The sequence below is a fragment of the Bacillus rossius genome, chromosome 11 (assembly GCF_032445375.1).
Source record: "Bacillus rossius redtenbacheri isolate Brsri chromosome 11, Brsri_v3, whole genome shotgun sequence".
NCBI lineage: Eukaryota > Metazoa > Arthropoda > Insecta > Phasmatodea > Bacillidae > Bacillus > Bacillus rossius.
The window spans coordinates 58,434,201-58,453,787 of record NC_086338.1 but is presented as its reverse complement, the minus strand read 5'-3'; the positions used below and the strand labels follow the sequence as shown (position 1 = coordinate 58,453,787).

Here is a 19,587-nt window from a genome sequence, read left to right as displayed (position 1 = left end):
TTGTATGCAAACTCAATTTTTTATAAACAAATTACAGGAAACTCTTCAAAACATAATGCTAACTGACAAGAAAAGTAAGTCTGCACCAGAAACACTTCAAAAGCACGCTCTACAGTACAAAACCACGAGGAAATTACAGCAGCTTTCAATTTACAGACAAGAGCGCATCTCTTTGGGAACTGTTCGAATTGAGAGATTAAAATAGTATTTTTTAACCTTTACTTCACTGTTGCATTATTTTTCTTTGTTAACACAATGACCATCGCAATGTTGGCATTCCTTGGTTCAAAACACACGCAATCTTGAAAAAAAAAAAAGTCTAATTAATGTGTTTGGAAAATATCATTCTCACAGCTTAAAATCACTTCACTCCAGCATAACTACAGTTTATCTTCCAACAAAATCATTTTTAAAAAAAATGCTTCATGCACTTTTTAACTTTTTTTTTATAGATTGTCTTAAACCTATTGTTTTACTTACAATTTTACAGTAATACACACCACATTCCAGCGGGCGCACCAAACAGCTGCTACCTTCAGGCGCGCGGTAAAAAAACCTACAACTCCGTCCACGGCATGACCTCACAATCAACGCCACTGACCTACACGTATCTACAGCTGCTTGCCACATAGTCAAGTGTTCGACAGTCGATTCCTCACTGAAACAACCATTCATTTCTTACTTCGGCAAGAGGGCGATCCGAATTCCGAGACACAAAACTGCAAATGGTATCGCAAAACTCTCAACAAAAAAATAATGATATGAGCCGCATCCCCCCCCCCCCCCCCCAAACAACACTTCATTTTCGACAAACGGTGGACGCCGGGATGACAAAGTCGCAAACCTCCCATTTCCTTGGAGCAAAACACCATTTACTGGATGATCACAGTTTAGTGTGTTCAGTTTCCACGACGAGAACGTCAAATAAATAACGACGGCAGGCACGGCACTACAACATCCCGAAGCCCTTGGAGTAGTTGATGGCCTTCATTAGCCTGTCGTGGAGCTTCTCTCTGCTGTCGTACTCTGGCAGCAGCAGCACGTTGAAGCATGTGTGCGCCGTGGGTAACCTGGAACAACAACGTCCGTGCGTCTGGCCCTGGCACTACTGCGACACTTTTGCTCCTTCCATCAGCTCAAGTCACGAGGCTTCTACTCACCACCTCGACCACAAACCGAAAGTGCAGGGCACAAGCCGTGAGCAAAGAGGTCCGTCAAACTAATTACATCCCGGTTTAACACAATTCTTCGGACATTCCTCACACTGTACTCAAAAATGATAAAAGTGACGCCATTTGTGGGCACCACAAGCAATTTTTCAACTGAGCTCTTTTAAACTTGACGGACAAACTAATAATTCTCGATGGCTTTCGAAAATTCACGAGTTTCTCACCCTTTTCCTGGCACCAAAAAAACATTCCCGGCTAATTCATGGCTTTCCCCCCCCCCCCCCCATTTTCCCGGTCAGGTGGCTACCCTGCAAATATCATGAAATTAATGAGCATTCACACTCAAACATGTTTTGTGAGATTGTAGTCCATTGTTGTTGACATTTATTAATTTTTTCCCACTAATGATGCATTGATGAAATGAATACAAATTTTTTTGTTTTCAAGTTTGAAATCACAAATAAGCAGCATTTTGAATCGTTCACACAATTTTTACGTTCCTGTTAATCGAGACAGTCATCAAAAAAAACTTTCGAAACTTGTTAATGTTGTTGATTATGAAATCTCATTAAAAAATCCAAAAAACGGGTATTTATAATGCACATATAACTTAACCTCAACAGTAAACGTTGGTATAAAATAAACTCACACAGTATTCTATGTAAAATATTTGTAAGAAAACTAATATTCATTATTTTGAAGTGTTAATACAGTAGAATCCCGCTGATGTGACCCCTCAAAGGTTTCCGAAAAAAAGGACTTATAAACGTAATGGTCGCAATAGAGAATTCGGGGTGTCACCGCATCGTCGGATACATCTTGTGAATGCCGCTCGGGCAGTGTCTAGCCGAGCTCGGCGCGTCCACTATCGCACGAAAAGCCGTCTCAGCTGTCATGTTATCTCACCCGCCCGCACGAAAAGCCACTGTGGTAACTTACCTTCTGCGTGAGAAACTGTCAGCATCCTCCTCCCCTCCCACACTGCGTGCGACAAAAGCCAGGTTGTATAGTCCATTCTCGGTAAAATAAATATTTTTATGGGCTTATACGACTGTCCTTCACCGTTAATAAATACTTTATAAGTTTTTATGATACAATTTGTTTATTAGTCACACAGCAGTTTCTGCTGAAAAATCACTATACCTCAAATTTTATTGAATAGAAAAATTTAGCAGGGCCGTAAATATATTTATTTTACTGCATAGTTACTTTTCCGTCTGCATTCCAACGTGTTATTTTTTTCCTTTTTTTACGCTGTGAAGGGCCGTGGAAAAGATAATTGCTTGAGCTGTCAAAATAAACATCGCTGACAGCAAGGTCGGGAGCGCATCCTGTCGATCTGTCGCTGTGATTATCTACTCCAAAAACATGTCACAGCATTTCATGATAGCATTGTTCTTATATCTTTCGTTTATAGCCGAATGTTTTCTATCTGATCCACACAAGTTCCTTTGCCACGTTTTGAACGAAAATAACCACCAGCCGGCTAGCATAGCCGAACTCGCGTGACGCGAGTTCACTTAGCGCGAGTATTTATCGGAACCCATTGTTCGGGGTATGCAAGTCGCGATGTTATAGAAAAATAGCCGAGAACTAAACACCTGGCGACGTCACATCACACTAACCAGTCGCAAGACAAGGCACGGGACCGGGATGGCAATAGAAGCGCGCGTAGATATTATCAGGTGATGCGCGCAGATTACCGGTATTGGCTAGCGTGGACAGTCTAGAGGGGCGGTATCTTATTTTTTGCCGTCTTTTGTATGCCTGCCTGCTTGCAGTACAGTGCTCGCCAAGATAAACGTGAACACATAGCGCCCAACAAAGTGTAACAGACTTGTTTTACAGCCGATTTTACTCAAATTTTCGACTTTCTCTGCTCAAATTTTTCACGGATTCTCAAAAAACGGTCCTATAAACGGAATGGACGCATCAGAGGGGGGTCGCATCGGCGGGATTCTACTGTATTCATTATTTGAAGTGTTAATATTCGAGATCGTATCGAAAATTCAGATATTTGCACAGGCCCACTGGAGGGGGAAACCACTGATCAGACGGCGGGTAACGGCGGGGCACGCACCTGTCCGAGTCGGGGCCGTTCCTGGCGATGATGAGCTTGAGCTTGCTGAGGCCGCCCACCGGCACGCGGTCGCTGCCCGTCGCAAACTGCAGCAGCTTGCGCTTGCTCTCCAGCGCCATCTTGTGCACGATGTCCCAGAAGAAGCGGATCACCTGGCTGTCCGACGCGTAGCCGCCGTCGTACTCCGTCGCCTCCTCCAGCTCGTTGAAGTCGAAGTTCTGCGACCCAGCACATCCTCCGGTGAGCTCACACCAGGGTGTCTACATACTTGGTCAACCAAGTTCAGGACTTTTCCAACACCCTTAAAAAAATTCTTCATACAGCAAAAACCAGTTTTTGCGACCCCAAATTCAGCGTTTGTTATAACACTTTTAGATAAAGTTCTCTTACAACTTCTTTATACAGTAAAACCCCATTGTTACAACCATATTTATTAAGACCACCTCTCTATTACAACCCCTTTTCAAGAAATCATGAATTTTGTTTTAAAATTGTTTAAAAAATTACCAGGGTGTCTACCTGTCTACAGATACTTTTCCAACACCTTTAAAAAAAAAAATTCTTACGGCTTCTCTATAAAGTAAAACCCCGTTTTTGCGACCCCAAATTCAAGAGTTTTTTTCAATGTATTTAGATAAAGTTCTCTTACAACTTCTTTATACAGTTAAACCCTATCTACATATTAAGACCACCTTTCTATTGCAACCCCTTTTTCAAGGAATCGTGAACCCCCCTTTTGTTAAGTTGTCGAAAATTTTGAAATGAAATTGGCCCAAAAATTAATTTGAAATGTGCTGCGCCACACTCATCTTGGTGAACGCTGTACTGCACGTAGCGTCGTATAGACACCCCCACCCCCGTGGCTGATTCTCTCACAGACAATCTGTCAGGATAAAATTTAGTGCACAAATACATACATACAAATTATGTTTCATTGGGACCGGCAACTAAAGAAAACAAATTAGGGGGGGAAAAAATGAATAATAAAATATTAGTTAATTAAACAAATTATATTATTATAGATTGCGAAAATGTAAACCAACATTATTTTTGATGTAGAGGGCTTCATAAAATTTAATAATGTCCTCAGAAGCATCAAAGATATTTCCTTGTTAAAACTCTAATAATTATTTTATTCCTTGTTTTGAAGCAAAAATGTATTCTTTGTTGGAGTATGTTTTCCAAAATTTGTAACCCTTTTTCAATTGAACTGAGGCCTTCTGTCAAGTTTCCAACTGATGAGAAGATTTAAAATTCACATTAAGACGTGGCAGCGTACTGCGAGGTATTACTGTACTTAAAACCTCACCTTTATTAGCACTGAAATACCAAAGTGATGTTTTATTTTACATTTAGTTGCCATGGATAATATCAATCTCAGCTCACATGATTGTATTGTTATCGGTGGCCTGTATTTTGCAGATATAAATTACCAAATGGCCGGCCGGTTCTTTCTATACTCACTTCACTCAATTTCCCTAAATTTTACCTGTTTTCCATGTCTCAACGTAAATAAATGCAGGTTTTCTTTTTATGGACAAAAGTGGTGTTATTTTTAGCTCTAGGTGGTGTTATTTTTAGCTTAAGGTGGTGGTATTTTTAGCTTAAGGTGGTGGTATTTTTAGCTTAAGGGTGTAATTTTTTCTCAACTATTTTGCACATTTACAACAATTTCTAACCAAATTTTAAATTGTTGCGTGTGCGATACGTGTGCAATAGGAGCGCACCTTGCTGCCGCAGACCAGCTGCTCCACCTCCTCCGGCCTGAAGAGCAGGTGCAGCGGAGACTCGTCAGTGACCATCTGGAAGCCCCGGCGGAACGCCCGGAACTGCTTGTCCACAGACGTGTTTATCAAGAAGTCTGCGTACAGGTCCACAAACTCCTGCAGGCCAGACCACAAGAGACGACTCTTCAGAGCAGACACCAAGATACCCAACGCAAAACCAAAACTAGAAATCATTCATTGCAACATCTGCATGCTCTCACAACCAGTCGGGATAAGGCAGAGTCTCTAATAGGGAAAAGATTTTATGGTGTTATTTTTAGACCAATTTTGGCAGCTTAGATTGCATTGTTATATTTCCCTACAAAAATAGTGTATTAAAAAAATTATAACATATTTAATAGTAATTGTCTCACCAAACTAAAGAAAATTTTGACTGTGATACAAGGTAAATTTTTATAATAAATAATTTTGTTGTAAGGATGTCTAGAACATAATTACTCTGGATAACGACAATAAAAGAGCAAGAATTTGTGCATTTAAAAGTGTCAGTGCATGTAAAAACAAAATCTGTAAAAATATTTTTATTTTTTTTTATCTTTCTTTACTTTATATATTATTGTTACGAACGTGAGCAAGGCCGCGACACGTGCAGCTGCACAGCTAGCTGACATCACATGTGGCCGCCGCAACATGAGACGCGCGGTAGATTACAAGGAGCGCCGCTTTCCCCCCTCCTTCCCTCCGCTCCCCGAGCGGTGCTGACAGTTTGATATCTGACACCTGACAGCTGGGGGGTCTCGCGCGCCACCTGGCAGCCGCCGACACGTGTTTCTAGAGATTTCTGCCATCGGGTCGGCGCGGAATGACGCGACAGGCCCCAGCCGCGCTCGTGCATTCTAGAAATGGCGTCTGTGATATATAAGACAAGGACACCATTTTAGAAGATTAATTGTAAGTGACATAAGTAGTGGCCATCAATAAAACTGTGTAGTGTGTAGTAAAATATATTAATTGGGCTATCCTTTACAAACCCGGTAAATTGCAACATTATTGTACAAACCTCATGCTGAATTAATAATATGTTTAAAATTTAATTGAAATATACATAATAAATGTAAGCGTAGTTTGTCTGTGTGTACAGCTATAACTCCACATCTTGTTCCAGAAAATTCTAGAAATCAGGAGAAAAAATGCACGCAAACACGCACATGCATGCACCAACCTGAACCCATGCATTCACAGATGCACACATTAAAAAAAAAAAATTTTAAAAATGGTGAGCTGCACTCAAAGAAATTACCTTCTTGTTGTCCTGCGTAACATAAACATGGTCTCCGCCTTCCTTCAGGTCGTGGAAAAAAGTTGACCCGAACACGTCGTTGCAGCAAATGCGGAACGTCTGCATGAAGGTGTCTTCCATGTCATCTTGCTCGTAGTCCAACATGGCCTTTAGGCCTGTGAACAAGGCCTGTAACACAAACACATTTTCCTTCTTTCAATGATTCTTGCAATGTTTCTAACTCTCTTTAGACATAAGCCATTTCTGGTCTAAACTGTACATTACAGAGAAACCTCAAGAACAGATGGAGATATACACACAAAAGCACGAAAAACAAGCCAAAAATCAGCCAATGTCGAAAGTTAAATGCGTTGACAGCACAGAGAATTCTGTGGAAGGAATTAGTCATGAAAATACCACCAACGAACACATTGGGCTGATGAGAGAGTTGCAACTAGAACAATAAATACAGACAAATAATTACCTTCCACAACACAGTGGATAAATTCTTGAGTAACTTTTCTCGTTAAAGATGTTTTTCCGGCTAAGAATTTTGTGGAGCAAAGTTCCTTGAAGGTTTCACTGTAATATACTTAAACCAACCCTGGCCAATTATCATACATTTTTTGCTGATTCAAACCTCTTACGCAACATTCCCAGTTACAATGTTTTCCCAGCTAAGAAGTTTGCGAAACAAAGTCCCCTTGAATGTTTCACTGTAATATACTTAAACCAACACTAGCAAATTATCATACATGTTTTGACGATTCAAACATCTTAAGCAACTTTCCCAGATTCCCAGTTGAGTTGTTTTCCCTGCGCGCACCTGGTTGAAGTCCTCCAGGTCCCAGAAGGTGCCCTGCTTGCCCAGCAGCTTCTTGTACACGACCATGGGGAAGTGTATGTCCAGGATGATGTTGTTGTAGATGGCGAGCCCGATGACGATGCCGATCAGCGTGAACTGGGCGTTGCTCTCGAACGACGTGGGGTTGAACCACACCGTCTGCATCTCCTCCTGGACCGTGAACATCCCTGCGACACAAGACGCACATGGCTACAGTACCTTCCTACACTCATCGTAATCAAGGTATCCGTAAGGATTTAAAACATTTGAGACATAAATAAACATCAATAGATTAAGTTTTTAATCATAGTTTACTATAAGTAAAACTACATTATATTTGGGAAAAAATTGAAAAAAAAAAAATCAACTGCAAAAACCATTCACAAAAGAAACACAGGGGCAAAGAGTACTTGATTTGTGAAAAACATGGCTTGCTGCCAACAGAGTCCAAAAATAAATATTTTAGAAAATACCCACAACATACTTGGTGTTTTTAATATTCATACAATTGAATAACATGCTTCTTAAGGAGTTTTAAAAGAGTCATTGTAAAATTTAGGGCATTTACAGCCAGTCTAGTTTTGTCTTGTTTTGAATTGTATTGTTCTTTGTGTTTATCTTGTGTGCTGTAATCCCTGCAGGTATGCGGTGCCTGCTAATGTCAGTTGGCTATCTGCTGGTAGTGCCTACCTCCTTGAAGGTGGTACCTGCCTGCACTTGGTGCCTACCAATTTAAATAAATAAATAAACCAACAAAGCCGGCAACGCAGTACATAATGTGCCAAATCGCAGAATGACTCAAAACCCTAGAACGGCCGATTAAAGACGTTTCACTGTGATTGAATCGCTAATCAACCACAATGAATTCATTCTAAACAAAGGGGAAAGTGGTGTTATACCATAGTCTGGGTTGAAGATCTCTTCCACAATTAGCTGGAAGAACTCTTTGGACACCCCTCCTTCGTCGATGCCCTGCTCGCCGTCGAACTCCACCACCAACTGCTTCTTCAAGTCCTTCGGGTTCTCCATGGCAACCATCTCCAGCTGAAACCCAGTCCGCAGCGAGAAGGTAACACACCTGCGTTGGCTTTCGCAGAGAACTGTGATTTGCGTGCCGACAGTAGACATGCAACTGAAATAAACCCCGGCTAAACACTAAACACAGACAATAATGCTGCCAAGTTTTAATACACAGCTTTCTTCGAAAAATACATGACCCTACCAATTTTTCACTGAACAACTGAGACTCGGAAAATAACTTTTCGTTACTAATTTTTTATTTATAAATAAAAAATCTGAACCACATAGACTGTATAGTTAAAACTAGGGATGTGTGAATCCTTGATTTTCAGTTCGGTTCGAATCCGATTCAAATCCCTGGCAATATTTGAGATATGAATCCGATTCCGAGTATTAGGCACAGAATAATTAAAAATAACTGATTAATTTAATAATAATGTGTTATCTCTTTTTTCTACCTGTAACTACTGGCAATCACCGTATTTACTCGCATATAGGTCGCCATCGCATATAGGTCGCACCCATAATTTGAGTTCTTGAATTTGGTATTTAAGATTCCCCCCATATAGGTCGCACCGGTAATTTTATGACGTGAACGGCTGGCGCGCCGTGCACGAAAGAGTTAACGGGTACCTGTAAAACTCTGCTACTACGAGAGCTGATAATGGCGTGATAAATTGTTGTAACAAGTACTCATAATAACCGAATATAGAAAATTGAAGTCAAATTAGATTCCTGACTTCTTAAAATGTCTTAATTGTAGACTATAACTCGAAAACAGTGCTTTGTATTGAAAGAATGCACAGAATAAAATAAGTGAATGCAAGTCACACGAGTTCGGCTATGCTAGCCGGCTGGTTGTTATTTTCGTTCAAAACGTGAGGAGGGAACTTGTGTGGATCAGGTAGAAAACATTAGGCTATAAACGAAAGATATAAGAACAACGCTATCCTGAAATGCTGTGACATGTTTTTGGAGTAGATAATCACAGCGCCAGACCGACAGGATGCGCTCCCGCCCTTGCCGTCAGCGATGTTTATTTTGACAGCTCAAGCAATTATCTTTTCCACGACCCTTCACAGCGTAAAAAAAAGGAAAAAAAAAAAAAAACACGGCTAGACAATGCTGCGTGGACAGTCTAGATGGGTGGTATCTATTTTTAGCCGTCTTTTGTATACCTGCCTGCTTACAGTACAGCTCTCGCCAAGATAAACGTGAACACACAGCACCCAACAAAGTGTAACAGACTTGTTTTTCAGCCGATTTTACTCAAATTTTCGACTTTCTCTGCTCAAATTTTTCACAGTTTCTCAAAAAACGGTCGTATAAACGGAATGGACGCATCAGAAGGGGGTCGCATCGGTGGGATTCTACTGTATTGCAAAAAAAATTCCTCAAAAATTTAAAAAAAAAATTTTTTTCACATATAGGTCGCGCTTCATTTTTTCCCCATCAAATCTGGTAAAATTGCTGCGACCTATATGCGAGTAAATACGGTATTTATTACACTGAGATTGAAATGTTTATAATTATGTAAACTTAATTAATAATAAATACTTAAAAATATGAAAACCAAAACATATTCGATTCTCCAACTCAATCGTAATAAACTGTATGCCTCAGGGAAATCTCAGTTTTATAAACGTTTCATCAAAAGAAACCATTTTTTCTCCAATAAATAGCCAAGACTTTTTTCTTGTAGGTATGTACCTAATTGTTTTTAGTTTATAGTTTGCTACACAACGAAATTCATAGTTATAGTTTAAGCTCACGAAATCTCGAAATTCCTTTAATGTCACAGTGTTAATTATTTGATTCACATATCTTTATTTGATACATTATATTATAAATAAGATGCGTAATAGTATCCTTATTTGATTTTTCACTGCTAGTATTTTTGAGCCATATTAAATTAATTTATAACTTTTGTGAATATTCGTAATACTGTTCGAATCCATGTACGTACAACGATTCCGGGTTCAGGTAATCGTGGATTCGAACCATACCCGAAAATATCGGGTACTCGCACATCCCTAGTTAAAACTACATCTGAATGCGGACCACGGCCCCACCCACCTCCACGAGGGCGTCCTCGATGATGTGGTCCCGCCGCACCTTGAGCCGCAGGTAGGGATTGGTCGGCTGGCCCACCACCGTGTTGAAGAAGGACATGCGCCGCTCGCTGTACATGCGGATGCGGTTGTCGTAGTACAGCCCCAGCGTCTTGGTGGCCGGCGTCAGCACGAAGGCGTAGTTCATGAAGCTGAACTTGCGGTCGGCCAGGTGGGACAGGCTCTCCCCGCTCTTGTAGCAGGCAAAGTCCTTGTCCATCTCGATGGCGTCGCTCAGCGGCTCGTTGTAGAACTCGGCGAAGTGGAAGAGGGGCCGGCGCGAGTCCAGCACGCTCACCCCCAGCTCCGCGGCCAGGGGGTCCTCGGGAGGCGGGGGGCGGGGGGACTTGACCGCCAGGTCACTGAGGAGGGTGTCGTCCAAGGGGGCGGCGGCGGTGTCCTCGTGGCGCAGCTCCGGGGGGTCCAGCTCCCCGGCCAGGATGTTGGCGTAGTACAGGATCTGCAGCCACACATCACCTCAAGTAACCTACCTTACAATATATACTTTCTGGAATAAAAGACCACGCGAACTAAATTTAAATGTTTAATCCTACATGTACCCAAACACAACACTATGACTAAAATAGAATGTGACCTGGAACCAAATATCAAGAGGGACATAAGAGCCTGCAATGCAAGATGTCCTACAAACAACGTGTGTATGTAGTGAATCGTACAACCTGCTATTCAGGGGCGCAACAACTAAATTTCCAAAGGGGGGTGGGCAATATACCTTTTTTATAAAGAATCATCGTCCCCCCCTATTGAAGCAGGGGAAAATGGTGCTATTTAAGCAGTTTTAATATCCAAAAATTGATTACACAGCACTTTCTTTGCCCCCGTTTGCCCCCACTTTAAGGTTTCAGAGGGCCCCCTGTTGTTGCGTCCCTGCTGCTATTCAACATGACTAGGCGAGGCGTGGACAGAGATGGAGACCTTCATGAGCTTGGTGGGGGCGGTGATGCCCTCCTCGTCCTGCAGGCAGTACTCGCGGGTGAACCGGCCCGAGATGACCCTGAGCGTGACGAGCTGCTGCAGGGCCTCCAGCAGCCCCTGGAGCCGGGGCCGACTGTGCCGCGCCCACAGCCGCGCCAGCCGCGCCTGCGCCCCCAGCGGCAGGTGGGCCGCCGACTTGCACAGGTAGGGCAGCGCGCGCTCCAGGTACTCCGAGGTGCCGAGGACGGGGATCTCCGCGACCACCACCAGGGCCGCCACCACGTCAGCCGCGCCCTCGCGGTACACGCGCAGCGCCAGGTCCATGTCGCCGGCCAGCGTGGTGAGCGCGTTCACCAGCGCGCTCTCGAAGACGTGCCCGGGGACCTGCGCACGCCCCTCGTATCCACACGGTCCCGACTACAGAGTAGCGCGAGACCGTGAGTAGCGCTCGGCGACGGCAAGTGGCGTGACAGGCATGTATTTTCATCAGGAGAAGTACTAATTTCAAAAATTCATTCTAGATTATAATTATTTAAATTCAAACCAGTTACTTTTTTTTTAATACTTTAATAATCACAAGACATGAATTCCAACACCCCACTCCCTGCAACTCCGGATGCGATGTTCTTCTTTCGAGTGTTTACTGAAAGTGCAAGGAACAGTCGTCGTCGTCGTCTTAGCTGGGCACGAGTGTGACTTGTTAAGAAAAAAAATTATCTTCAGTTATTATTTTTAGCATTCTTTCTTCTGGCAACAAGAGTAGGTACTATTAAATACATCAATATTTACAGTGACAATCTTTTTTGATAATACACCTATCTAATGAAGAATGAATGGCTACCGGCCGCAGCTGTATTGTTTACTGCAGTGAAGCAGCAACAACACCTCAGCCACAAAGGAAGGAAAGCAATGCCACGTTACAAAGATTATCAACAAAATTAATTGAAAATTTGCTGAAAAAGAAACGGCACAAAGTGGCACCTTATGAAATATATTTTATTGCACCACCACCGATACTCAAAACACATATTTTTTTATCGTAATGTCTTTCCCGCAAACAAACACAAACCTTGTGCAACATGTCAACCGTCCGATAAGCCACAGCAGTTTAAACAGGTTAAACCAACCTCGGAGCTTGAAAGAACTTGTTCAATTTTGCCACGCGGAGTAATCCATTTTAAGCCACACGTACCATGCTTCATAGCTCAAATTTTTTAGAAAAAATTGATACCCCATGAATCCTCAACATCCTGAGCATTTTCACGTTTTCTCAAAAATCGTAGAATGTCGATGACTCAATATTCTATATTTTTAATAAATACCCCTATAAATGTTATTTTATTAAATTATTAATTATATTATTAATAATAATTATTAATGTTAATAATAATTATAATTTATAATATTAATAATAATTATTAATGTTAATAATAATTATTAATGTTAATAATAATTATAATTTATAATATTAATAACTATTATTAATGTTAATAATAATTATAATTTGTATTATTAATAATTATTATTAATGTTAATAATAATTATAATTTATATTATTAATAATTATCATTAATGTTAACAATAATGAATGCTGATATGATGGTTGGTAGTGAATCTTGCCTGGAAGAGGGCGTGGTACGCCCTGCGCAGGCTCGGGATGCTGACGGGCAGCTCGTCGGGACTGCCCCTCGCCACGGAGCAGGCCCCCGCCCCCTGCTCCTTGCTGTCCTCGTCCTTGTCGGGCTCCCCCTCCAAGGTGCGCACGTCCTCCTTCTTGAGGCGGTGCAGGTCGCACGGCGCCCGGTCCAGCAGCGCGTCCAGCGGGGACTCGGGGCCGGCCCTCGGGAAGCTGCGGCTCAGGCTCTCCACGCTCGAGTACACCTCGCCCAGCGTCCGGATCAGGAGCGAGTACGAGTCCTCGCGCCGGCACGTCTCCAGGACGCCCAGCAGCCTCTCCTCCGTCAGGAACGGGACCGGCTTGTCTGGAGCAGACCCGGACACACTCCTGAACACCGCTCTCTTCGCTGCCCTCTGAACGTGTCACTTTCCTTATGATCTACAGATGTCATCGCCTACACCAGACATGAGGGCCAGATGAATAATTATCTAGGTGGGACGGGAAAAAAAAATTAAACAAAACACTTTAATAGGCGTGAAAACGTATTTCCAAGTCCCCACATCTTTAAAAACACAAGTCTGCCACCGTAACGATAAAAAATGTCAAAAAACACTACAGAAACACAAGCCAGACACAGAGCTGCGGAGATGACTTGACACCGACCACGTGACTGTCCGAACTACGCTGACCTCGAGAACAGGCGAAGCGAAAATGGTAGCGCCCGATTCGCTCCGAACTCGGCTGAGCGACACCCGTGCGCTCTGCCTGCCAGGCACTGTGAAGACACGAGTGTGAACACTGCCGCACGCATTGTACTCCACATCGCCATGCTGCCGATCTGCGGACGTCTACTACGGCACTACGCCTACGTGAGTCTGCGTGCGAACTCGGTCAACATTATATGTGATAATACCGTTCTTAAAACGCCATGAGAAGAAAACCGTTATTCTATTCTAGCTATGCAGAAAATACATTTTGTCCTATGTACAACTGTAGGGGTTTTCAAAACCCCTTCAATGTCTCTAAAATTTTATTTAAAATTGACTGTAAAAGAAAAAAGAGTAACATTTACCAGAAACAACAAGAAAAAAAATTGTGTGAAATTAAAAAAAAAATTATTAAACACAATTCTCTTAAAGGATGAAATTGCACAAGACAAAAAAATATTTATTGATAAATAGTTTTAAGTGTACAGGAGGACATAAAATATATTTTAAATGATTACAAACTAATGGTACATCTTCTAAGGCTATAATACGCTGATGAAATCACTATCATTATTTCTAGGACATCTTTAATTGCAGGCTCTTATGTCCCTCTTGGTATTTGGTTCCAGGTAACCACAATGCCGAGATACACCTTTCGTGGAAAAGTTTATCCTGGTAGTAAGTTACATCAGCAATCCTCCAAGCCACACTTGCCTTTCGTGGCGGTCTGCGCGGCGCACTGGTTGTCCGGCTGATCCGTCTTCCTCAGCACCGCGGGCTGGTCCGTCGCCGCGGGCTGCAACCTCAGGCTGCCGTCGTCCCCTGAGGCGCTGTTCTTCGTCACAGAGTTGCTCGACTGAGTCCTCGCCACCTTCGTCGGCTGGGCGTCGCACAGTCTCGCGTCCTTCGAGAACAGCTGGATGGCCTGGGCGGCCGCCTGGTTGCGCGTCAGCTGTTTCAGCTGAGGGCCAGGAAAGACAGACACCTCATTACTGGCTGCTGGCGAGCGTGCAGAGTTTCAGTTCGTCCCGCCAGGCTGCTAGTCACCTCGATCATGCATGTGCACCACAGGTGGTACATTTTTTTAACATTGTTGTATTTTTTTTTTGAAACAATAAAACTTAGATTTAACTACCATTCTATGTTTTATTTCAGTCAATGCGTTAAACAGGGTTGCAACAGATATAGAAAACAGGAAAAAAAGGATTATTTTCATGAAGGTTTTTTTTTTTAATGAGTCTTCACTGTGTGAAGTTTGAGAAACCTGACCAGTTTGATGATGTTCTTCAAGGTGTTCTTGAGACGAGTTGCGGCTTCGTGAAGTAAGATTTATTAACAGCGTTTTTTTTTTTCAAAGATCGTTTAGGCATTTTTAAGTGAACACATGAGTTAAAAAGACACAAATAATATAAGTAAACAACATGGCATTTTAGTGCTAGCAACCAAAAAGGGTGGTTGTCTGTAAAGTCCGTTTACGGACAATAATTTTACGTGATAACGTCATAAGAAAACATTGATGAAAAATTAAATACTTTTTTAATTTTCAAATATTATTTATGCTTTTTGCAAAATTTAATTTAAATAATCTGTTTGAATATAATCACGAACAATTAGTTAAAAAGCCCGCCTTGACCTTTTTGATATTATAGAAGATTTTCTCGCACTGTGGTTGGCCGGTTCTTGCACGCTCGGCTCAGGCGGAACGTTACAATGAGTCATGCTTTTTCGTGCGTGCAGCCGGAGTTCATCAATTTATAAGACGTTATCACGTCAAAAATTACTTGCATTTATCACAATTATCCACAGTTAAAATTTTTACCCGAACTTAGTCAATGTCTCACACCTTGTAGTAGGTATGTGACTATAGGTATATATTAATTTCTACTCACATTCATTTCAGCATTCACAGTAAATAATGTGCTCTTTTCCTGATGGATGATGTGATATTAGAAACAGTTTTCCCCCCTTAATTTTATTTATATTTTGGGCTTGTATGCTAGATAAAAAAAAATTGTCATTGTAACATATTTATTCACGCCCTAAGGTTAACAAGTGAACGCAATTCAAATGCTACCATCTGGCTAGCTTAATTTCTGATATTCTGAAATTTATATAACATAGTTTCTATTATTTTTTACAGAGATAATAGAAATTATTGTGTTTATTTCATAGTACGTCATGCAAACTTTTAAATTTTTTATTTTTATTGTACAGAGCGGCGCAAGTGACTGCGGGATTTAACAAAACAAACTGTAAGTAAATATCATGCCCATGTGATGAACCAATTTGTTTTGAGAAATTGAGCAAGTTTTTGTACTGTTGATGTAAAGGTTACTTCGCCGTAAAATGGCGGCCATGTTGAGTGTTTGGTAAAGGAAGAAGTAAATCTAAAAACTTTGAGACTTCTTTTATTTATGCAAAGCAGTCTTCAAGGTAAACAGATAGAACCTCCAAAAATAGAATTCTATGGAGCTGAAATGGTTCTCAGCACCCAGCAAAATTCGTTGAGTGTTTATGTATATGCAAACTAGATCAATTTTGAACTAGCCATAGGTTTGGTTTGTAACTATATGTATATACACTTTTGAAATGACAAGGATTTGGGGTTTTTGGAACATTAAACAAAAAAGAAAAAAAACACTATTGGAAATTTACTTAAAATGGTAGGCATGATTGTAAAGCTGAGATGTGCTTTTCGAAGAAGGTAACCAAACAAACAATACATATAAAAAAAATTATATATTAAAAAAAAAATTTTTGCTGTATCCCTGCAAGGATTGATTTAACCAGTAAATTTTTTATTTATATTTTAGACTTTTCCCCTTGTCTACAACATGTGTTATTTTACCATCCACTGACTGACAGACAACACAGAGCTTAAACTGGTGGGTTTAGAAGCATGAAAGTTTACACAGGAGTTTCTTAGGTGAGCGCCAAAAATTGTTTTGAAAATTCATCCACTAAGGGGGTTAAATAGGGAAGAAAAGTTTGTACGGAAGTTTGTAATTTTTGAAGTTAGACATACGGAAATTGGTTGCTTTTGCAAAAATTCTCGCCTTTGCAACATTCCTAGGATCTCTGGAGAACCACAAGATAACAAGTATCAACAAAAAAAAATAGGACGGTGACGGAAAATAGAACAATCTATCGTGGAAAACAGTCTTGTCTACACTATTAAGGCACAATACAAGTTTAAATCCCAATATTTACATCAAAGGTAATATTTACACACTGTTAATCTGAAAATACCATTTTTCACATGTGACTACTCTAACCTAACCTCTACTTACAATGGTTACTACGGCAGAGCCACAAGTTTAAATGTAATGCGCTTTTACAGAGTTATTAGAATTAATGTCAGGATGGAATTTAATGTATTTCGGAATTTAAAAAAAATTTGCTCATAAATAGTAAAACATATTTAAATTTACTAAAAAAAAAAAAGTAATTCTGAAGTAGAGCCACTTTTCTGTATAAACAATAATAAAAAAACTACAATTTCTTTTTATTTCCGACATGTTTTCTAATCATTATCTAACAGGGTATCACAACCATTTGGTAATATTCTTACAGCGCGGCTTTTCTGCGAAGTAATAATAAAATTCCGAAAAATACTTATTTTCAAACACCCGAGATGTTCCGGTATTTACCCTGAAAACATCTTCTTTATATTCCTACTGGTTTCTGAGAAATCATGGTTTATAGCTTATTAATTAACACCTGTGGATTTACATGGCAGCTATTTTTGTTTTACTGTTTATATGTTACATTAAGTAGCCTGTGCAGTGATGTGGCCGCCATGTGTTTTAGCGTAGCAGCTTGATCCTGTGGCTCTCTATGCATATTTTGACATTTGGATTTTGTGATGCAGTGAAAGGTAAATAGAAATTTAAAAAAATAATAATTATGTGTCTCTTTACTGTGCATCTAAACCCAAACATCAACCCTTGATAGGGATTATTTTTTAGCAGTATGGAGGCGTGAAGCGCTAACGTGTTATGTGTGATAGCACGTAACCTGAGATACAAAAAGGAATTATTACGTTTGATAATGTAATGTCAATTCCTTGAATATGTTAAACCACAGGATCTGCCACACAATTAAAGTACATGGCGACTGCAGCGTCACTGCACAGGCTACCTAACGTAACCTATGAACTTAAATTTCTCAGAAACCAGTAGGAATTTAGAAAACAGTTTTCAGAGTAAATGCAGGAACATCTGTAGTTTTTTAAATAAGTATTTTCAGAATTTTACTATTACCTCAGGGAAAACCCATGCTGTAAGAATTTTACCAAAAAACTTTATAAGTGTAAACAGTTAAAAACGTTATCAATGTTTATATAATTTAAAATTGTGTGTACAGTTGGTTCAGTTACCTAAATTATATATACTTTTCAATTGTGTGAATGATTGGTTAAAAACATCAAAAAATTCAATAAAACAGTAAAAACCAGTTGGTTAGATTAGATAACAACATTAAATACACTTTTAAATTCCAAATGTTTGGATAGCTAAAAAAAAAAATACTATGAAATAATAGAAACAGTTGATTAGGTTAGTTTAGCTACATTTTATATTGGTAATTTATAACCAAACCTTAAAATTATTTTAGTTTTTTTAATGTCGCTAACCCAAACTAACCATCCACAATATTAAGAAATATTTTTAAAAATCACTAACCTGACATAACCATCACACTATTGTAAAGTATTTATAATGCAGCTAACCTAACAAACCAATCTAACAATATATATATAACAGTATTTGTTCAAACATAACCTAACCACTCATCAAAATGGTAAACTTCTTGGCTTGTCACAACACCTCTTAAGGCCGCCACTCGCGACCAGTCCAAACTGTCAGTTCCGACTCATCAGTTCGAGCTGCTGTGTGTGTGCAAGGATGATAGACCAATCATTCGGAACTGATAGACTGACGAAATAATTTCTTTCCACCAAAACGGTCTGTGGGCTCACAAACCCTCAGTTCGAACTACCTTGAGTGGGAACAACTTCTCGCCAGTCCAAACTGTCAGTCCTAAAAAATCAGTCGAACAATCCATCAGCTAAGTGTTGTGTCGTGTTGTTTATACTCTTTGGTTGCTTCGCTGATTTTTTTTTCTAACCAACAGCACAACTGCAATTGCAACACCGAAAGTTTCTTCCATGTCCTTCAATGAAATGGCACATCAACGGCAACAGCAGCCATAAGACTGATTGTGTGTGGAGAAGACTTCACTTCAGTTCGACGCAAACTGTCAGCTGGGGCTGAGCTGTCTGAACTGGGAGCTAGACTGATTGTGTGTGGGGGCCTTTAAATAATGATTGTAAAACATGTCAGAAATTTCAAATAAGCATGTTTACGAAGTTTTTTATTTTTTTTATCTTAATTCAGTAGAGTGGCTCTTCTTCAGAATCAACATAATTAAACTAGCATACCTTTCCACTTGAAGCACAGTACTCATTATCACAATTCTCATTTCCACATCCATCAACCAGCTGATAAAAATATCGTTCAATCAGCTTCTTGGCAGAGGCACGCTTCATTGTATCGCCGTCTGCGCAGTAACTTGTGGAGGGCGAAGACAGCTGTCTAGGTGGCAAATCTAAACCAGCCGAAGCGCTACAGGAAGTGAACAAAAGCATTAACCTCCACACCGACTAACGTGCTCTCAATATATTTCATTTCAAGATAACTGCAACAACACAAACATAACTCCATAAATTCAGCTACTTGCAATAAATCAGTCAACAAAGCAGAGAACACTGCAAATTCTTACGACAAAACACCACTAGAATTCTAGCCTACCTTGAGGCTTCACCGTCGCCTGTTTCTAGTTTCTGATTTTTTGAGTTCATAGAATATCTATACTTATGCAGCACCAAAATAATTTATTCTTAATATCTTCCTTTTATGCTACAAATAACGACTAAATAATGTAAAACAAACAAATTGCGTACTAATTTTCATCAGTACGTCACAAACAAATACCAATTTAGTAGCAATGCAAACCTTAAAAATGTATGATCGATATGTTGTGCCTTGAGTTTACATGCAACCAACACTGCAAAGCCAGATTTACTTATTGAGGCAT

The 19,587-nt window shown here is 40.3% G+C and overlaps 1 protein-coding gene across 1 annotated transcript; it reads right to left on the bottom strand.

Moving 5' to 3' along the window:
* LOC134537101 (ubiquitin-protein ligase E3A) lies at positions 1-19,536 on the bottom strand. The gene is made up of 12 exons (XM_063377383.1): positions 19,302-19,536; positions 18,932-19,115; positions 14,206-14,452; positions 12,787-13,148; positions 11,167-11,550; positions 10,196-10,690; positions 7,999-8,143; positions 7,082-7,287; positions 6,277-6,444; positions 4,977-5,132; positions 3,250-3,467; positions 1-1,070 (listed from the first exon to the last, which is right to left on the bottom strand). Exons 1-12 carry the CDS (start codon positions 19,349-19,351, stop codon positions 950-952), a joined length of 2,736 nt encoding a protein of 911 aa, XP_063233453.1. The 5' UTR covers positions 19,352-19,536; the 3' UTR covers positions 1-949.
* Between the last annotated feature and the right edge of the window lie 51 nt (positions 19,537-19,587).

Bases quoted from the DNA above. Each gene is read 5' to 3' on its own strand.
- LOC134537101 (XM_063377383.1), bottom strand. From the start codon at position 19,351: ATGAACTCAAAAAATCAGAAACTAGAAACAGGCGACGGTGAAGCCTCA. The intron at 13,149-14,205 runs GCAAGTGTGGCT...GGTCTGCTCCAG, and splicing joins CGCGCAGACCGCCACGAAAG to ACAAGCCGGTCCCGTTCCTG. The intron at 6,445-7,081 runs GTGCGCGCAGGG...TTTGTGTTACAG, and splicing joins ACCTGGAGGACTTCAACCAG to GCCTTGTTCACAGGCCTAAA.